Source organism: Asterias amurensis, chromosome 21 (assembly GCF_032118995.1).
Source record: "Asterias amurensis chromosome 21, ASM3211899v1".
NCBI classification, from domain to species: Eukaryota; Metazoa; Echinodermata; class Asteroidea; order Forcipulatida; family Asteriidae; genus Asterias; species Asterias amurensis.
The window spans coordinates 1023125-1043352 of record NC_092668.1 but is presented as its reverse complement, the minus strand read 5'-3'; the positions used below and the strand labels follow the sequence as shown (position 1 = coordinate 1043352).

General features: G+C 38.3%; 1 protein-coding gene and 1 non-coding gene across 2 annotated transcripts in view; one reads left to right on the top strand and one right to left on the bottom strand.

Moving 5' to 3' along the window:
- The window catches only part of LOC139953348 (neuronal acetylcholine receptor subunit alpha-10-like), a 72554-nt gene extending 60266 nt beyond the window's left edge, over positions 1–12288 (bottom strand). The window contains exons 1-2 of the mRNA XM_071952856.1: positions 12276–12288; positions 11556–11689 (exon numbers count right to left, since the gene is read on the bottom strand). Coding sequence (XP_071808957.1) covers positions 11556–11689; positions 12276–12288 — 147 coding nt within the window. The remainder of the gene's footprint in view (positions 1–11555; positions 11690–12275) is intronic.
- Trnas-aga (transfer RNA serine (anticodon AGA)) lies at positions 2768–2841 on the top strand. Its single transcript has one exon. It is a non-coding gene; the product is annotated as a tRNA-Ser (tRNA).
- Positions 12289–20228: the final 7940 nt, after the last annotated feature.

Below are 20228 nucleotides of genomic sequence, written 5' to 3'. Positions count from 1 at the left end.
GGAGAACAAAATCGCAGGAGGGAGAAATATAGTGAATCGATTTCTTATCACGACCAATAGTGTCAGGATTGAACTAGAACGGAATTAACCCGGACGTCAACACCCAGTGTACCGTAAAGGTGGCAATAACATTGACAGCTGGATGGCTGGAACCAAATTCAGTTGTGAAACTTAGTCACGGTGGGCTGTGTAATGGTGTGCCCTTGCGTGTAGAGGGTTGAAATACCGTGAGGATTTTGGCCCAATTTGTTGGGGGAAAATTTGTCAGGAAATGAGATTACAACTGGAAGAATGTTAGTGACAAAAGGCCGCAACGTGTAATATTGAACAAGAGTTAATTTTAATTTGCTTTAAAATGAAATACATTTGTAAAATAACTACCGATACATATTAAACCATAGTAGGGGAAATGCCTCTCTGACGAACGTCCGGTTTTGGATCGAAAGCTAATTTCGATTTAACAGGAACTTCGTCAGAGGCAAAAACAAACATAAACAAAAACAAAGGAGGAGCAAAGAATGGTGAGGCATCCAAAAAAATGTGGTACAAGTTATTAACTGAACACTATTGGTAATTGTCAAATACCAGTCTTCTCAACATATGCCCAAAATAACAAACCTGTGAAAATTTCAGCTCAATTGGTCGCCGAAGTTGCGAGGTAATAATGAAAGAAAAAACACCCTTGTCACATGAAGTTGTGTGCTTTCAGATGCTTAATTTCGAGACCTCAAATTAATCTGAGGTCTCGAAATCAAATTTGAGGAAAATTACTTCTTTCTAGAAAACTATGTCACTTCAGAGGGAGCCGTTTCTCACAATGTTTTATACCATCATCAACCTTTCCCCATTACTCGTCACTAAGTAACATTTTATGCTAATAATTATTTTGAGTAATTACCAATAGTGTCCACTGCCTTTTAGAACCAATACGAGTAAAGTGGTGAGGACAAAACGATGGTTAATGAAATTGTGGATAACTGGACCATACTAGATGTGGTAATGAATTAAGGTAATGTAATGTACATAACTATTTTATATTTGTTTCTTTTATTGGATTTATTTGGAATTCTCTACGTCATTCTTAACTATTTATCAATAATTAAATCTTCTCTACAGCCTTTAAGTTTGAGAAAAGTTAATTATCTTCCATAATCTTTCTGGACGATGTAATATTGCATGTTAAGTAAACCCATTATCACACTTAAAATCAGAAAAGACCCCCTAGTCATTAATTAGTATTATTATTTAGTATATTAGCGTATAGCTTAAATTTATATGGGATTTGAGGCATTTCATGGTGAGGTATCAATATGTATTTGGTTTGCGGTAAAACTATGTATGTGTTTACTTGATGGGTACAGCCATGTGTTTTGAACGATTTTAAAGTTGCATTGGGTGGGGATTAGGGTGAACATTTTGAAGCATTGTCCCTTTGATTTGTGAAGCTTTAAACTTGGCGCTCAGCCAGAGTAGTTCAAAAATATATTTGTCCATTCACCTCTTGCAGACGTAAAATGCATCTCCACTAAAAGCACCTCCACTGGATGTCAAATCATTAAATGAGTCAAAATGTACTCAAATGTTGAGTACTTGGTCTGCTGAAACAGTGGACGGGATAAGTGCGTGTAAAGTGTACTGCAGGTCGACCATATGAGAGAAGACGCAAATTTGTTCTTTGAAAAAAACCATATTTATACAGGATATGAAATCAGCTGAGAGGCTTTTTAACATCATGGTTGAGAACAATAAACAACAAGCAAAAAACTATTAAAAAAATACTTAAAAAACATGCAGTTAAAAACACCAAAATTATAATATGGAAAGGAAAAGAATACACAATACACGAACTATATACAAAAAAAATGTACCTAAAGTACACCTTCTTAAAACAAGCAATTTTCAAACTTTTCAAAATGGCTGCAAAATCTTGTTGATGCCAAGCCCCCCCCCCCACCCCCGTGGACGAACGCGCGGACCAAGTAGCCAAATATGACGTAATTCATGACGTACTCTGACAATGATCCCAATTTCATACTTGCATCATCAAAGGCACAGTTCCATTGTTTACCTGCCGTGCTTGCTGTACAATTATTGCTAGTTGTACAAATTACTCCTTTAAAATGACAACTCTGTGCCTTCGAATGTATATGCTTCATTTGCGTGCTGTTCCACGTGCCTATCATTGTTTAGACAAGGCCAGTTCTGCGGCTTGGCGCCATTTCAAATTTCAAAACAAATAACCCTCGTCGGAAATTACACGACAAATGGAGCGCACTGTCACATGAATTCTTCAACATCGTAAAAGACTATTGAATGCCCTTGGGCATTTTGTGTACGTTCAAGATAAATGGTACGTTTAACGTTTTAATCGGATCTTTTTCGTTTTAATAATACAATTGTAATTGTTTTCAGAAAGATTGATATGTATTTAAGTATGTTAATTGATTGTAATTGAATTTTATAGTAAGGTATGCGGTTATACCGTGTAAGGATAATCTCTAAATGAGTTGGGGCGGGTCTGAAAAGAACCAATGGTTTCAACTCGACATTTCGACCAGCATGCTCTTCAGCAAAGTTTCAAATTCTACTGATTAATATCAAAACAAAATTGGTATCGTGACACCAAATGTAGGTCGATGTACGACTGCCTCTTACTTAACCAAAAATCAATATTCTTTATCCCCGATGCAAATTTAACATCTATTAAATCGTTTGCAGTACCCGCTGCTAAAACATAGGATTCGAACTGCCTCTAGCTACCGGGCAATCTCGGTGGTCTAGTTGGTATGACACTGCTCTAGAATTGCAAAGGTCGTGGGTTCGAATCCCACCCGAGTAAAAATGCCTGTGATTTTTTTCACAGGACTCGGGAAAGTACTGAGTATACAGTGCTACACACATCGGTGTATGGGTAAAAACCAAAAATTAATATTCTTTATCCCCGATGCAAATGTAACATTTATTAAATGCCTCTTACTTGTTCGTTTAATAATAAATGGATATAATAAGCGCCTTACGTTTAGCCTCAAAGCGCTGTACATTAAGCCATTAATATCAAATTAAGCCTCAAATTATTAACTAAGAGACGCTGCTGTGAAGTTTATCAATATTTATCATTATCAAGAGTTTTTATAAACTCGTTAGTTGAGAGATTCTGGTATGATGGACAATAATCTCTGTAACTTTTAGAGACGTATTTCAGCAGCCTGTCGGTTCAGCGTCGGTGACATTATGGCGTTATTACGAACATCCTTGTGTGTTCATCACAAGGATGGTCGAAATATTTGTAATTAATACACTTCATTCGTTGTTACTTTATATTCCACCAGTTTGAATACAGTATTTAACGAATTCTCTGTTTAACGGTAAACTCACAGAGCGCAGTAACAGCCAGTTGTGTGATCCACCATTGGTTGAATTTATCCGAACGTTCTATTCTCAATATAAAGTTTTGAGTTATTCGAGTCAAAGCATATTACCATCATTCTCGTCGAAATCACTGTTTTACAATCGCAGATGCAATATTCATTGGAAAAGACAAATGAAAGAGTGAAAAACAGGTGACGTTGCCGGGGTACATTTATGTACACTCCATCGGTTACACCCAACCGCTATTGTGTTTTGTCTGGTACCCTTATGCGCTTGTGTGCCTTTAACACGCTGGTATCACAAAAAGCATGACAAGTGCGGCAGCCTGTGTTGCATGGGTTCTAAAAACACAACCCTTGAAACTGGCACGATGATCGTGTTTAAATTAATTTTCCCAGCAGCCATTTTGTGTTTTGTCTAGTACCCCATACGCGCCGCTGTGCTTTAGACACTGATATTTCAAGGAGGGCACAGACTGCGACCTTTCGTTGCCGCGGTTTTTAATAACCCACTGTACTTGAAATTTACACGGATCATCTTGTGCTTAGTTTTTCCTTTCCACGTTTAAGTTAATAATCTGAAGCTTCTTCCGACGGGGTAATTTTGTTAATGTGTGAACGGACATACTTTTTGATCAATTTTGCACACAGTAAGGATATTTCATGGGTACGTCATTACAATCCAGAGACCAATTTCGTCGAAAAACACTGCTCTAAATAATGTATTCAGTATGATAACCGATGAACCGATGAACGAGAGTACTAAGAATTGCCAAGAAAGAAAGTTAATTAATTGAATAATGACAATTTAAACTAAAAATTCAAAACACAGATCAATTTTTCTTAATATGTTTGCATTTTATCATGAATTATGCCAAATTCCCCTTTGCTTCCCTTTAAAAGACCCTGTATTTATTTAGAACTTTCGTCCACTTTATCCATACTTTGTAAATAGTACCAAGCCCTCTCCCATGTCTCTCTATTGCAACTAATCTGAACATGTCAAACTTCACTTTCAACGATTCTTACTGACATCTGGAGGGTCTCAGACCGCAGGAAAATCGAAGAAGAAAAAGAAGGGAAAAAACTCTGGACGACATCGATACGGTCTTTTCCCGCGTTTCATTTGAAATTGATACATGGAACGGACGGCAAAGTAATCCTGTGCAATTAGCATTGGAGCGCATTCCGGAACATAAGGAACCCATACCACCATCAGAGTCGCCCCGGTGTTCTTTTTTATACGAATGGCCAGACAGTCCAAAATCAATTAATATTGTCTGCCGTCACGAGGCCTTGCATAGAGTCAACAATGTGCGTGTTTGCTGGCTGCGCCACCTCTTTTTTAAAATACACAAGGTATGTTTAAATGTCGTGGAATGGTTTGGAAGAACAGTATGGAACTTTTGGGTGTTCTTTCATTTACATCCGAGGACATCATACCCAAAAGTGTCTCTTCTTCTGCAAAATATCCAAACATGTTTGTGTGTAATTTTACCAAAACCTCACCCATTTCATTGTTCAGCAATGAGCTTTCACAACTGGCGTGTAGTAGTATCTTTCCTCGCCTTCCACCTCTAGGATCCCGGTTCGAATCACACCAGGGGCACTATGTGGTTTGGGTTTTCATTCTTTTCTCCATGGTACTCTTTGCCATGTGCGAATATTTGAAATCTGAGTCCAGCTTTTCCCAGAAATAGATCAGATCATACTGATCGAAACGTCGAGTCGAAACCAACGTTTCTTTTCAGTTAAAGTATCATTGCATGGTGTTATCGCAAATCTTACTATATAATATTTTAAAGTTATACTTTCAGCTAATTGTGATATGAGGGTAATTTTGATACCTACTTCAGTCCAAAAGGTTCTACTATTATTGAAACTATTCTTGAAACTATTTTACAGTCTTGGTAATACACTGTTATCCCTTAATTTACTTTTATACAGCTCGACTGAGAGACTGGAATTAATACCCTCTAGAGTCGAATGACTCGTGGGAGAAAAAGAAGAAACCGTCGGGTAAATAATCTGATAATAGCAAGCAATCAATTCACACCGGTAAAAAAAAAGCCAATGAGAAAGAAGAAGAACAAAGAATTCCGAATAGTCTACTCCGCTGTTGTGGAATATAAAGCAATATAAGTTCTAAACAGAACATAATCTACACAGCATGGATATGTACACATGGTGTTACCACAAACCAAACATATATTGATACCTCACCATTCCATGCCTCAAATCCCATATTATAAAAATACAACAATAGTTATTTCTTGAAAGGGAAATGCGAAGATTTGATATCAGAAATTGAAAGGTGTCAGGCTTCGCAACAGTTTGCGTTCCATTGTTCGGGCGGTGGCTGAGGCTGTAACATAATGAACAGTTACAAATGGTGGCAGACGAAGCATGGGTGAAATACTATCCGACTTCACCCTCGGTGGGGCTTGAAAATCACCCTACGTCCCTGTCCCTGTTGTTGAAGGCGACCACTTTATCCAGGAGAAACTGTTTTTATAAGAGTAGTGTGAAAATGGTTCTGTTTCTGAATGGAGGCAATTGCTGCATTGATTTTGTGTCAGGGGATTTTAAGAAAAACACGGATGCAGACTCGGGTTACGGGGAGTCAGGGTTTATTGATAACTTGGGTTCAGACTGGAGTTGATAACTTGGTTTCTCTTTTGGAATTGATGAATTGAGTTTTAAGGACAAGCCACAATGACTGGCTGCGATGTGGTTTGGACAAACGGCAGTTTCCTGCTCAGATGTTTAAAAAAGTAACTAATTTAAATAATTTTGATCTTCAACTGGAATTATTAAACACACTTTATCCACAAGGGATGCCGGGAGAGTTTTGTGTTGCTTTAATATGTCACTGACCGCTCTTGCTCGACACCCCCCCCCCCCACCCCCTCTTCCCCTTCTAGAACGTGTGGTATGGTCCAGATTATGCTATCATGGCATATGAGCTGACCGTTACGTAGGGTTAAGACAATGGAACTATTTAAAGGTGACAATTGCCTACCAAGGTTTTACACAAAGGATGCTGGCAGAATTTTGTTTTGTGCCCCCCCCCCCCCTAAACCAAATCACCAACCCCTGTTGATGGCGACTCCCTCTTGGAATTATGGTATGGTCCACCTTAGGGTATCATGGCATATGAGCTGACCAGTGTGTATAATGTGTTTAAGAGAATGGAGCTATTAAAATATGTCAGAATGTGCTGACAGCAGACCACTCCCGATGCCTGGTGTAGGTTTATCTAATGAACCATATCTCACAAAAATAAGATAAAAATGATCATTTTCATATTAATAACACCCGAGCACACCGACCTCCTGTTAAAATCAGTCCGGGCCGCTGCGTAGTATTACAATATTTGCAAAATAAATACACGAGGCTACTGATTAAAGTTCCCAATAACTGACAGTATCAAGTACCTGTGTTGATTTGTCTGAGGACTGTGTGTCCGCAGATGGTGGCATTTGTACGAAGCCACATTTTGTGGGGGCATTTTGTGAAGCATGCTGTCCAAGCCGCGGACCAAACAATGTCTTGGGTTTGATTATTTAATGTTGACACACATTAATGTCATTAGATGGCAAATGTTTTTTTGTTTTTTGTTCGTACATGATTGATCCAATTAGATGATATGAAAGTTGGGGTCTAGATAATTGTTAATACCCTTTTGGATTACAAGGCATTAAAACGCCGGCGGTAAAAAACAAATAAAATATATAAAAACATAAATAATATATAAAATGGCCATAAACAGTTCGCACTTAAGATTTGTGCTCGAAAATAAAGATATAAAATTACAAATCCCATGCATGCCACTGAAAGACATTTCCCTATTACTACGACCTCACAAATACAATTGAATATCCATGTAGATGAAGTCTCCATCGTCAATGCACTCAACCCGCGCTTAGTACATCTTGCCTTTGCAACATTGGAACCAGTAATGATTGTTTCATTTCTTTTTTTACAAATAATGTGTTCTTTATCTCATTCAAGGCAGTTGACACTATTGGTAATGACTCAAAATAATTGTTAGCATAAAACCTTACTTGGTAATGAGTAATGGGAGAGGTTGATAATAAAATTAAAAAAACATTGTTAGAAACAGCTCCCTATGACGTGACGTAGTTTTCAAGAAAGAAGTTATTTTCCATGAATTTGATTTCAAGACCTCAGTTTTAGACTTTGAGGTCTCGAAATCAAGTATCTGAAAGCACACAACTTCGTGTGACAAGGGTGTTTTTTCTTTCAATATTATCTCGCAACTTCGATGACCAATTGGGCTCAAATTTTTACGGGCTTGTTATTTTAATGCATATTCTGAGATATACCAAGTGAGAAGACTTGTCTTTGACAACTACCCAAAGTGTCCAGTGTCTTTAAATGTGAATTTCGACTTGTATATTTCTTATTATAATCATACATTTACATCTGAGTGAGGAGGTTTCTGTCGCTGAAGGTCTTAAGATTTTATGTTCAGATGATATATATAGATGTTCGTTCTTGCTGAAACGAACTTAGAAATTGCCAAATATAGTAATTCAAGGATGAACCGTCGAAAAACAGTCTGCAGATTATAGTTGAAGCTTTATGAAATTGGGCCCTTCTCAAATCAACGTGGCGTGCACAGCACACTGACTGCTTGACCCCTGACCTGACTGACCAAAAAACAACCCCAGCTGAAACAACGAATACAAAACCAAAACCAAACACAATTTTCTTAATTTGGAAAATTCAATTGCCAACCGTGTGCATTCAAGAACGTGTTATGACAACTGGCAAAACTTCAGCCCTCTTAACATAATTTTATCAAGTGTAGAAGGAGACAGCTTGCGTGCTTCGGGGACACTGACTTAAAATAAAATTAGTGCTGGAAAAGGGGCTGGCTCTGAAATGACACGTAAAGAAATGGCCCTCGGCTTCACAATAATAAGTTTGAATGTACTCCCAGATTCCAGTATATTTTGAAATAGCCATGGCGTGCTGAAAGCAAACTACCCAAGATGGCTTTGTGGCAGGACGGCTTTGTAGAGGTGCTGGTCACCTGTTCCTTTTTTCTTAAAGATCTCGCGACGCGCCGATGTTGTCGAGCCTCCGGGAGACACTTACCAGGCACAGAACACATTGGGTATTGTCCAAGACCAATATTCTCACTTCGTGATCCCAGCCTATGCCTATGCATAAAACGACAAATCTGTGAACATTTTGAATCGATTGGTGGCCGAAGTTGCAAGTGAAAGAAAATACATCTTTCTCAAAGACAACGTCACTTCAGAGGGGAGCCGTTTCTAACAATGTTTTACATTATCAACAGCTCTTCATTGCTTGTTATCGGGTATTTTTTTATGCTAACAATTAATTTGAGTAATTACCAATAGTGTGAAGTGTCTTTAAGCGAGCAACAACCTGTCCTCGTTTTTCTTGAAGATCTAACAACGCGCCGAAGTTGTCAAGAGAGCGAGACACGCTTAACATCCCATAGTCTCCAGTGTTACTCGAGACATAATATGCTAAATAATTAAGTAATGTAACACATTTTAACCTGTTTGGTTTCTAATGACTGTGGCAAATGAGGTGCAATATGTTTCTTGTTTGTAGTTGCACCTGCTACTGAAGAATGAATGTGGCAATTGGGTAGTAAGAAACTATAAATAAAAAGTAAACTTGCGGGTACAAATCTTATTTGTGGGAGTGTTGGCTCTTAAAAGAGCCGGTGTGGTCTCCTTTCGACGTTTCGAACAGATACTCTGCTCGTCTTCAGGAGTCAAATGAAGTGCAATATTTCTTTAATGTGGTAGCACCTGCTACTGTAGAACTGCCGTGGCGAATGAGATACCATGTTTCTTGAATGTATAGTTGCACCTGCTATCCGCTACTCAATTAATGTAAACAACTTTATTTTATTAATTACTACCATCTAAAATTACTTTACCTCGCAAGCGGCTCGGGGAAAAAGATGCTTTACAAAACATCAAATTTAAAAATGTAACAAATGAAATTTCTCATTCAACTTTCAGGGATTTAATACTCTATTTAAAGAGACAATTACATGCGTTATCTTTCATGAGATCCATAAATTGTTGAACTTTACCTAGACTTTTCTTAGAAAATTGTTGTTTTCCTTAAATCTTTAATTTCCACCGAGAAGGGAGTTTATTGATCTGAATCTGTAATCAAATTATGGAAAATAGAGATCAATATTTTACAAAGCCGAGGGACTCCCCCCTTATCACCTTCTACTTATTTCCAGATTTAAAAGATCCAGCTCTTTCTGGCGTTTTGAAATTTTATTGAAGGTTTCTTCGCCAATCTTATCCTTGAATCGTAATTATGACAAATGTTTCGCCAGTCTTCCTCCAGAGATCGAGTCAAGTCAACAATTTGACTTTCTTGCCTGGAGGGTTTGGCAACTAAACATGAATGGAGCTGGGATATGTATTTTGTGTTATTTTTCTCTCAACGGTCGACGCCCTAATATATTATTTCTTTTCCCTAAATTAAATTATCCATCGTCAAATTGTCACCAAAGGATGCAGAGTGTTTTTTGTTTTGTTTTTATCTATACTTTTTTTTAACAGGAAAGGTCCGATGAATTTTTATAAATAGATCTCACTCTCCCCTTTCTTTTATTTTCACGCGGGGAACCGGGTATAATTATGACGATTGCTTAACCTCTGATAATAGAAGTTAAAATACCTTATAGTTTGAACGCTATCATGAACATCACCTGTTTAAACATCACCTGAGGCTAATCAAATTTAATTGTTTTCTTTCAAACAAATGTTTTAGTTTTGCAGTATTTTTCGGCAAATTAAATTTGTAATTACTGTACGACAAAGGTTTGTCATCAGTATATTATACTATAGACAAAGTTATAACTTGGGCATTTTAGTTGGACAACATCGCTAAATTCAATCAGTCGACATTCCATGACTCAACAAATTAGTACATGAATAGTATAAGGTCGACAATGAAGAACTTGTTCAAGTTCATATGTATGATGATCTTGTTTCATCGAAAACAGGTTTTTGTTTCAGTTAATGGGCACTTTCAACTATAAATGTATTTATGGGACATAAATTTGACAAATTTAGTCGTTATTTTGATGCTTTATAATAAAATTTAAGGCTACAATTCACCATCTCTCTTTGCGTTGTACGGTGTGTGATTCAACATTTGCAACACTTTAGGACAACTGTACCACAGTAGTTATTTGTTTTCTGCAAAGTAACGGACTAGTGGTTGCAGTCACAACTATGTGAGGGAACAAATCCCAAATAAAAAACGACTTCGATTCCTTTTTAACGTTGTGGCGAGATTTCTCTGCCCCGATGCACAGATGGCTGTCCCCCAACAGCTCGGTTACGGGGAAAAATAACACACGCAGGCTTATTAATGCTATTACCGCTCATATCTAAATATTGTCGACTGGTTTTAGTGCGAGGGCGGATAGGACAATAAATAAGTCTGGCTGGAAGACCTAATTTAGTTTGGATAAGTGTGGGTAATTCTCGACGCCCTCATTTCTGTCTGAATATCACAGCGAGATCTTTAAAGAGGTGCTACTCTATGTTCTCGTTAAATAAGGGCGTTTTCATGACAAGGGTGAGCATTGCAACACGGCACGGAGTTGTTTTTCCTTATAAATACTCAGATTTGCGATACCCATCAAAGCAATCAGTTTTCAATGGCGCGTTGCGATTGATCACCCCTTGGGAACGAGGTTGCAAAAGGAAATTGACTTCCCAAATGGTGGAAATGGTAGACGCGCGCACTGTGCGAAGTAATGTGCAATCCGCGCAATGCAAAGTGTGAAGTTGTTCCCCTTATTTTAACAACACGACATTACCATTCCCCTTATATTCTCGATATTTAGATTTAATCTGTAACATTTTAAAGATAATGAAGCTTTGTAACAACAACAACAACAACACACGCGGCTACTTTCTGCCATCGCTCTTCGGCCATTTTGATTGCAAAATTAATGCGCATTGAAATGAAGCAGGTCTTCTGAAGGGAATAATTAACTGCACTATCAATTCTAGCCATGGGTTTGATGTCAGCATGCTGCAGCGAGAGTCATTTATATATGGATGTAAATGATGTACGCCTCAGCCATTGGGTCACATGCAATCAATAAAACAGAACGAGAAAAAAAGTTGTACTCACGAATGATATGACGTTTACTGGTACTATTTCATGGTTGACAGTCACGGAGACAGACTCGTTGAAAACTGGACGCACTAGTTTGTTATAACCATTCAGTAAATCACGTATAAGAGGTCTGGTATCCGCCGAACACACTGTGAACAAAATGAGAGAATAGGGTAATAAACGTAAATACAAACTGTCTGTTGAAGACCATCAGAACAAACTGATTGAAACGTCGAGTTTTCAACGGTCATTATAATAAACGTTAAACAGCTCTACACATTTCCTGTGCTCATTGCGTTAACAATGTACCAAGTTGTTATAAATACCAAGTTGGAAATACAATGATCTTAGAAATTTACAATACCATTCTTACAATATTCCAATAGCACTAGAAAAAGATAAGTTAGCCAAAAGATAAACTTAACGATTTACTTTGTGTGAAAATGCATACGAATACAAAATAAATATTTACGAAAGAATCAAAAAGCTAAAATTAGTTTATTGAATATACAGGTGGGTCCTATGACCCCGTTATCATTTATCGATACATAAAAAAAGGAAAAACACAAATGGTTCTAGACAAAAGTTAAACGTTATTAGGGAGGTTTAGCTGCACGTTAAGCTGCAAATTCGCGAGCAAATACATGAATATAAACGTCAGAAATTGTGTTGTTAAATTCTCACGTTTTTTTTTTGGCATGTGTGAAGTAACCATTTTTACGTCAAGTCACGTACATGCACACGCCATACGTGAGCATGAAATAAGCCCAAAGTGGTGACGTCATCTAGGAACAGTACCATTTTTGACGTTTACGTTCAGGTTTTTGTTCGCGTAACGCGCAGCTAAACCTCCCTATTGAGTGTGTCGTAATTCATTCTAGCAAATCCATCATTTTGATACTTTGTCAAAAATGCAAATTTAATTCATATCCGTCTCGAGGCGTGTTTAGCAAGTGCCACAGGTTTGAAATATTAACTATGTCTTCGGTCAGACACTGACAGGTTTTCTATCAAAAAGCTTAGTGTGTGTATTTTGTTACAAGGAAAATGACTTTAGGGTCTCGATCTGTGAGTTGGTATTAACTCTCGCCTCGCCTCGCCTCGCGGGAAAAATAAAGTTAATTATTAAGCTTAGTATTCTTATTTTTGGAGGAATGGGTGGCACAAAGACATAATGTCATTCTGGCGGGATGGGGCGCCTCTGACCTATCAATTTAGTACCTTTGATACCTTATAGTACCTTTGTATTTTCCCAATTGAAACCGTTTTTCTTATAAGATTAATTGACATTCAGGTAAACATAGCAATCCACAAACAAAACAATTACTTAATTTATAAAAAGAAAGATATTATTTCATAGTGCTGCTGAAACAGTCCCTAATTGCCCGATCTTTATAATTGGTAATGAAAGCCTTATTTACCTATTCGTCCAAAAACCTAAATCATTGCACTGGAATGGTATCAAACAAAATGCTTACATTTTAACGTTGGGTTAGATACTTGGGATAATTTCTTCTATGAAGAATATGGAAAGTAATTATATGGCATTTGAAATTGAGCTTGGACTCAATCTTTAAGGACCTTGTTCATAAGGACATTTATTTGTTGGTAAACGAGTGGATGACATTTGAATTTGAGCATGAAGTTCCTCCGTCAGGACAGTGGCTAGTTTAGTCGACACGTACACCTTTAACAACATTTGCTTGCATAAACACGCTTACTAGGCGGTAACCACGACAGATATTCCACCAAAAGGCAATGTTAGCTTTACGGATTCAAAGAAAACGAAAAATTGCTCCGAGCTGAGTTCCTCAAAATTGATTCCAACCGCAAGGCGAAGTGATTGTAGAAGGAGAAAAAAACAAGACCCGGAGAATCAGATGCAATTTGATTAATGTTCAATCCGGCAGCCTGGCATATAAATTGATAAATTAAAAATGTGCTGGGGATTTACTGTTGTGTGTTGAAGTGCAAATTGTGGTCACCCACCTTTTTTTTTGCTTAAGACATCTGGAGTTAAATGTCACTGTAATTTGAATTTGAAATTTGTTTGTGTGTCAGTGCAGTACCATACGGGAGGGTCACAGATTCTGAGATTTGTTAATACTGCCAAAGGTATTAAGAGGAAGTACACTATTGGTAATTGTCAAAGACCAGTGTTTTCACTTGGTGTATCTCAACATATGCATACAAAAACAAACCTGTGAAAATTTGAGCTCAATTGTTCATCGGAGTTGTGAGAAAGTGATGAAAGAAAAAACACCCTTGTTGGACGAATTTGTGTGCTTTCAGATAGGATATCAGACTTCTAGCTAGAAGTCTTTTATTATTTTAGTGAGAAATTACCTCTATTTCAAAATCTACGCTACTTCAGAGGAAACAGTTTCTCACAGTGTTTTAAACTATCAACAGCTCTCCAATGCTCGTTACCAAGTCAGTTTTTAAGCTAATACTTGTTTTGAGTAATTACCAAACGTGTACCTTCCCTTTAACCCAAATAAAACTTACTCGGTGCGAAGCAGTGAAGCTGTTAATACTATAAAATTAATTGTTTGAAAACGATTCCTTCGAAGTGTAATGGTTTGGATAATTTTTCACCCAAAACATTTGACTCTGAGAGACGGTTCTTGTGCTAATCGCTTCTCAGATATCTCAGGGCAGGCGGTTGATACCTTGCTAAGCGTGGAAGGGTTACTCTTGTAAAAATAGCGTGAACGTTTTTTTTGTTATTACTGTTTTCCCAAGCTTTCGGATATCATGGTTTTATGAGCTGACCGGTGTGGTTAAGACAATGAAATCATTAAATTGATCAGCATGTGTTGACAGCAGCCATCACTGCAGGGGGTGTTGAGCAGCTCTGTAAAGTGGGGTCTGAGATCGGTGTAAGGTCAGAATACTCAGTGTGTTCATTAAAGGAAAATACCTGCCTGCAGGGTACCCATGGTATTGTCTCAGCCTGTTAGCCAATGTTTCGTTAGGCGGGTCAAAATGACCATCGTGTCCGAAGGCTTAACACTGTATTGAACGTCATTTTAACTAAGGTCAGAAACTGATCGTTTTGTTTTTGTAGCCTCATTGGGCCACGCGCTCCAAACGAGTGTCTTAAACCAGAGTGCTTACACTGCTTAGCATGAAACATTCAGCTGTTGATCCATGGTTAATCAAACGAAGTTGCTTCGTTTTGAAAATTGTGACTTAGCAAAACTAGATTAGTGATTTTTTGTGCTGTTATTTAGTTTAGTTTCTCTGTTCAAATTAATTCATCAAACAGTGTCTGTGTTTCAATCATCAGATCGGTGCATTTTAGTTTGAGTGGCCAGGGCAAGGTAGTTTATCCGCTTGATGTTTTACAACATAGACCGGTCCGCTGTCTCAATGGAACTCTCATTGAGTCGTGAGCAAACGAGCATGTCGAGTAGTATCAATATTGTTTCATGGAATCATGGAATCCCCCTGGAGTTGTGAAACACAATCTAATGGCCATCTTGAGGACGGCTGGATTGCTATCGGTTGGTTTATCTCTCGGTTTATGACATGTATAATGAGATAATCATTGACAGTCAAATGACAGGGTTTTATTAAAGCGTCCCAAATGCAGTTTTGCGAACTTGAGAAAGTCAAATCTAAATCCCCACAATATCATCTGAAAAACAAACAAAACCGAGACACAATAAAATGTGGACGATAAACGACTCATTTGAAGACCGATTACTTTGATATGGACTGCAGCTGCCCATCCAGGAAGAGGTGAAAAGGAGGAACGATTTTAGGGGTCTGCCTGATCTCTTCTAATCTTTGTCTCAGCTAAAATGAAATGAAACCCTTTCGGAAGAACAGACGATCCCCTTTCGTGCCACATCAGGGCCGCCCGCCCCATCCCACGCTGATCGCATATAAGGGGTTGTTTCCAGCTAGTTTCCAACAAAATCTGTATAAATGAGAACAAGTACTCCCACTATCTTAATAAACGAACCCAGAAATGGTTGTTAGCTATATGGAATAGGGATTGTTCCCCTGTGTTTTGAAACACTGCGTGGGTCCGAGGTTGTTATGTTGGAACTTGAGACTACCCTTACTCGATGTACTCATTTATATCAAAAGTGCTTTTGATATTGAATATTTCCCTTTCCCTTTTTCCGCGCCTTTCACTGCCAAATGAAATAAAATAGAAAAGTTCCCTTAACTGTGGATGCTCCAGTTATTTTAACACAGGTTTACCATGCACTTTGAAAACTGTTTCGAGTATGTGATTCCCAACGGCACATACTGAAAAAGGAACATGATGGTAATTTTTATTTTCACATGCCTCTAATTGGTTATTATCATGAATGCAAAGATGAAATACGGCAGACGAGATGTCGCTGACATTTACAGAAAAAGGCGCCAAATGTAGAGTCTGCCGAGTCTCTTATTCTTCAAGAAACTGTACTGAATCAATAATTAGCAGGGAAGATTCGGTGCAAAAGCCTACACTGTGAATAAGGAGCTAGGAGCCTGGGGGTGCATTAGATCCCATAATCGCGCACTACATCTGAATAGGGAACTGGGGTGCATAATTAATTTACTTTTTGAGTGGCAACAACTGACGCTTTTGACCTAGAAAGTACCGTACTGTAAACATTCAATAGGAAACTACATCATTATTTTCGAATAATTATAAGTAGTACCCACAATGTAGTTATAACAATTAACCTTTTAAAAATCAGTGTCAAAATGAACCCTAAAAGGATCCAACTGGCGCTGAATCTGAGTTAGAATCCCAACGTAAGGGCATTTTCTGGGTCAGCATATTAGGGTCAAGCCACATGGGCAATGGAATCTGGGTCAATTTATGACCTGGGAGTATTCAAAGTGAACGTGTAAATAATTATTTAAAGTGGTGTACTTTAATCAACAAATAATACGCAGAAAGTGGTTTCGCATATTTCCTCAATAAAGAAAGCGTTAGGATTGTTTTTGTTTACATCGCCCGGGAAGAAGGGGCGGATGATGTGGGGAGGGGGGGATTCTAACTTGGAGGTTACGGAAACATTGAGCGCAGCAATGCATTATTTGACGGAGACCAAGAGTCACGATAAACATATTCCATTAACCGTTTGGACTTGGACTCGTCTGATTATAAGTGGCGACGGGGGTCTGTTACATTCTCACCGTTGGGGGTCTCTCAAGGCCTTTTAGTGCCTCGATGACGCTTCAAGAAAGCAGGGAAGAAAACAACTTTCTAAAAGGGCAACTTAATCATCTCGAGAACAATCAAACAAATTGAATAGATTCAGAGGGAAAGTGCATGTACCTCGAATGAGCATTATGCACTCTACCACACGTGCACTAGTTTAATTCGATAAAGTTCATTGATGTAATTTATATACAATATAGCGGCAATTTTTCGCACGTGTATTTGTGCACCCGACGAAACCAATGAAATATGTTTTCCGGTGTCCGTAAAATGTGATAGCTCATTCTAGAGAAACCAAAAACAAAACATTATTTCATATCCTAACCAGACGCTCTTATTTACATGTAAAATTACGAATTGACATTATGTGAGCGGGAAAAATGTCAGAGGTAATTTACTCGCTGTTATGAGGAGTAATGGCAGATTAACTGCCTCAAATGTGAAGAGGAAAAACAGTTTTATTATCTTTATCCCCGATGCAAATTTAACATCTATTAACATCTATTAAACAGTTTTATTATTAATAAAATTCAACGACATTAAAATATTGTGAAGTTTGATCGAATACTCGATTAGAATAAAATGTCGTCCTGACACTCAATTAGGAAATATAGATTATTTTAACTTGAGATAGACATTACAGTTTAGACTTGCTGAGGATGACGGTTCACCGCAGAACCAAAAACGGCTGTTTAAAGATCAACGTTAGTTAGAGACTTATAATAGTAAAGACGTAATTTTGAACAAGACTTAATACTGAAGACACAGGTTAACCAATAGCTAATTAAGGATGAATGTTAATTTAAGACACACTGATGATACACCATAAACTGGAAACTCATGAGCTGGGCGCCCTTTAATCAGCTAAGTTGTGGACAAACACATACCCTGACACTGTAGGTATGAACCAACAGCTATTCTATCATTGTAACAAATTCTTACGCACGAAACTCATCCTGTGCTGATGGATGCATGCTTACGGATGACGAATGGCTCTTAAGGGCCAAGCAGAAGTGGATAAATCATGTTGCGCAGAAGAAGAATCCTACAGTCAACCAACATGTTTACTATCTTTCATACAACCTTACAAGACGAACATAATGTTGATATGGCGCGTCGAAAAGATTGAGCGAAATCAAATTTGCGCTCCAATCTTGAGGTACCTCTTTTACATTCAATTTTGTGGACCTATGTGAAAACATTTTGTAACTTCACACTCAATGTGTTGTTGCTCCTATCCCGGGAGAAAAGGTGTATCATATTTAGGTCGTGGGTGATAATGGAAATAAGGGCGTGGCCTGGATAGCTATCTAAGAGTATCAGCGTGTCGTAGTGAAAGGGGGCCTGGAGGTCATCTTGAAACCGTGTTGATAGATACGATCTCTTGTTCCAATGACGTCAAAGATGTGTCGAGGTTCTTACTCATTTGATTCGGACCGTGTGTGCGTGTGTAGGTTCACACATTAAAAAAGCGACTTATATTAACGTTCGATGGTCCCCATGTTTCAAGATGTACGCAAAACCAATCCCAAAGATTGTCAACAAAAGTTGCAAAACGAAAGAGAGACATAAGAGAGAAATGCAAGTATCCATTAATGTGAGTGCAATGGTTCAATTGTTTCTCTCAGAAGTACGTTTCTTTTGTGTAAAAACTGTCCTTATTGTTGATTTGCCAGTGCCAAATAAATAAACAAATACTTCCAAGTGTAATTAAATAAACAGTCGTAGAATCAATGCATGCAATTATTTCAGAAAGAATTTCCATCCATCGCCGTACTAAGAACTTTTTAGAATGCAAACGCTGCTGCAAGCCACATACGACTTTTAAATTAAATGAAAAGGAAAAAAAGACGAAAGAAAAAAATGCTAACAAAATACGAATAGATAGAAATCGTTGACCGGCTATTTAGAGAATGATTAGATAAATTTTGTCACCATAGAAACGCCTGAGGAAAGACGAAGAAGAAGCAGAAGAAGGGACATTCATCTTTCACTCTCCTTTATTTCTTTCTCCTTAACAACTACGACTCGCCGGCCATTAACCGTACAGTTATCTGTACTCATGCGACTCGGAATTGCAGTTTCTACTTGAGGTGATCAACAACTCGAAGCAATGTCTTTCCACTTCGTTGCCTCCCCTCTCGATGCAGCGAACACCTTCCCCTTCGTCTTCCTCTTGCCTCCACAAAACATAAACAAGTCTTTTTATTTAGACCCCATACGAAAGTTAAAGAAAGAAAAAACGTTGTAGCAGAGTATGTTCTTGCCCTGCTTGGCTACAGTTACTAACTTGTCTCATTTCTGCATTTCCTCATTTCTTTTCAATAATCTTGGAGGGGAAAGGTTGAGCTCAAACACATAACGAGCCCAACGTGAACCGGAGCATCGACCTGAGCCTAAATCTAAGCCGGAACAAAGCCCAAGCCAAACCTATGAGTCAAAGGCTAAGTCGTCATCGTATTTTTTTTAGTACCAGATTTTAGTTTTATATGCAATTATTGTTCACACCCTCTAGCGCCTTTATTTTTCACACAATTAACCGTATTCAATGACCCCTTTTTGCTATGATGAAAGTCGCCATCTTGTATGGCAAACCGTATGCGCGTCCAAACGCGTACATCACATAGATATATAATTAAATAACTAGATCGGCCGCGCGTACATACGCGCCATTACCTAATTTTTGCCATAATAAAATTGTTCGCCATGGACGCGGTAAAAATTTCATGTTCGAAAGGCGACGCGCAAAAATGAACACGGGAGATAGGCCTTTGACGCGCTAAATGTCACGTGCTGACGGCAAAAAGTCACGTGCTGACGGCAACGCACAGAAAATGTACACGGGAGATAGGCAATGGCAGCCCCCATGCCAGAACCTGCGTATGTACGCGCGGCCGATCTAGTTATTCTATTCTATATCTATGGTACATCAATGAAGCACACAGCACACAGTATTTCAGGTTTGATTTCTACGGCACATGCACGCCTCACGCACACGCACACGCTCGCAGACGCCATCTTGTCATTTGAACGGTGACGTCATATTCAAAACGGTCTATTTACCGTGTTTGCACATCTTTGCTGTTATTATTACCATAGTAATTTCAAGCAGGCTTTGATATCTCTGTGTCTGTACCGTTATCTATCATCGACTAATTGGGACAGGAACTGGAAGAAAGTTACAAGCACAGCAGAAGAATCAATCTTTTGAATTAAAAAAAAAAAAATTAAGCAGACGAACGAATACTCAACTAGCGTGCAAATTAAATGGTTACAAACTGCCAAGTCTCAAGAGATTAACATCAGTATTACACGCCTGATGAGATTATGACTTCGTAGTGGTATCAAATACCCACTCAACTCAGCAGTCATGGCTTTAATCTAGGCGACCATTGAACCCAAAGCACGTTAGGAAACACTTAAAAAAAACAGCTATGGAGTGTAGCAACTTACCCGTAGGAACTGTACACAATATATACCCGTCGAGTCAAGTGGACCAATGTTCATAATTG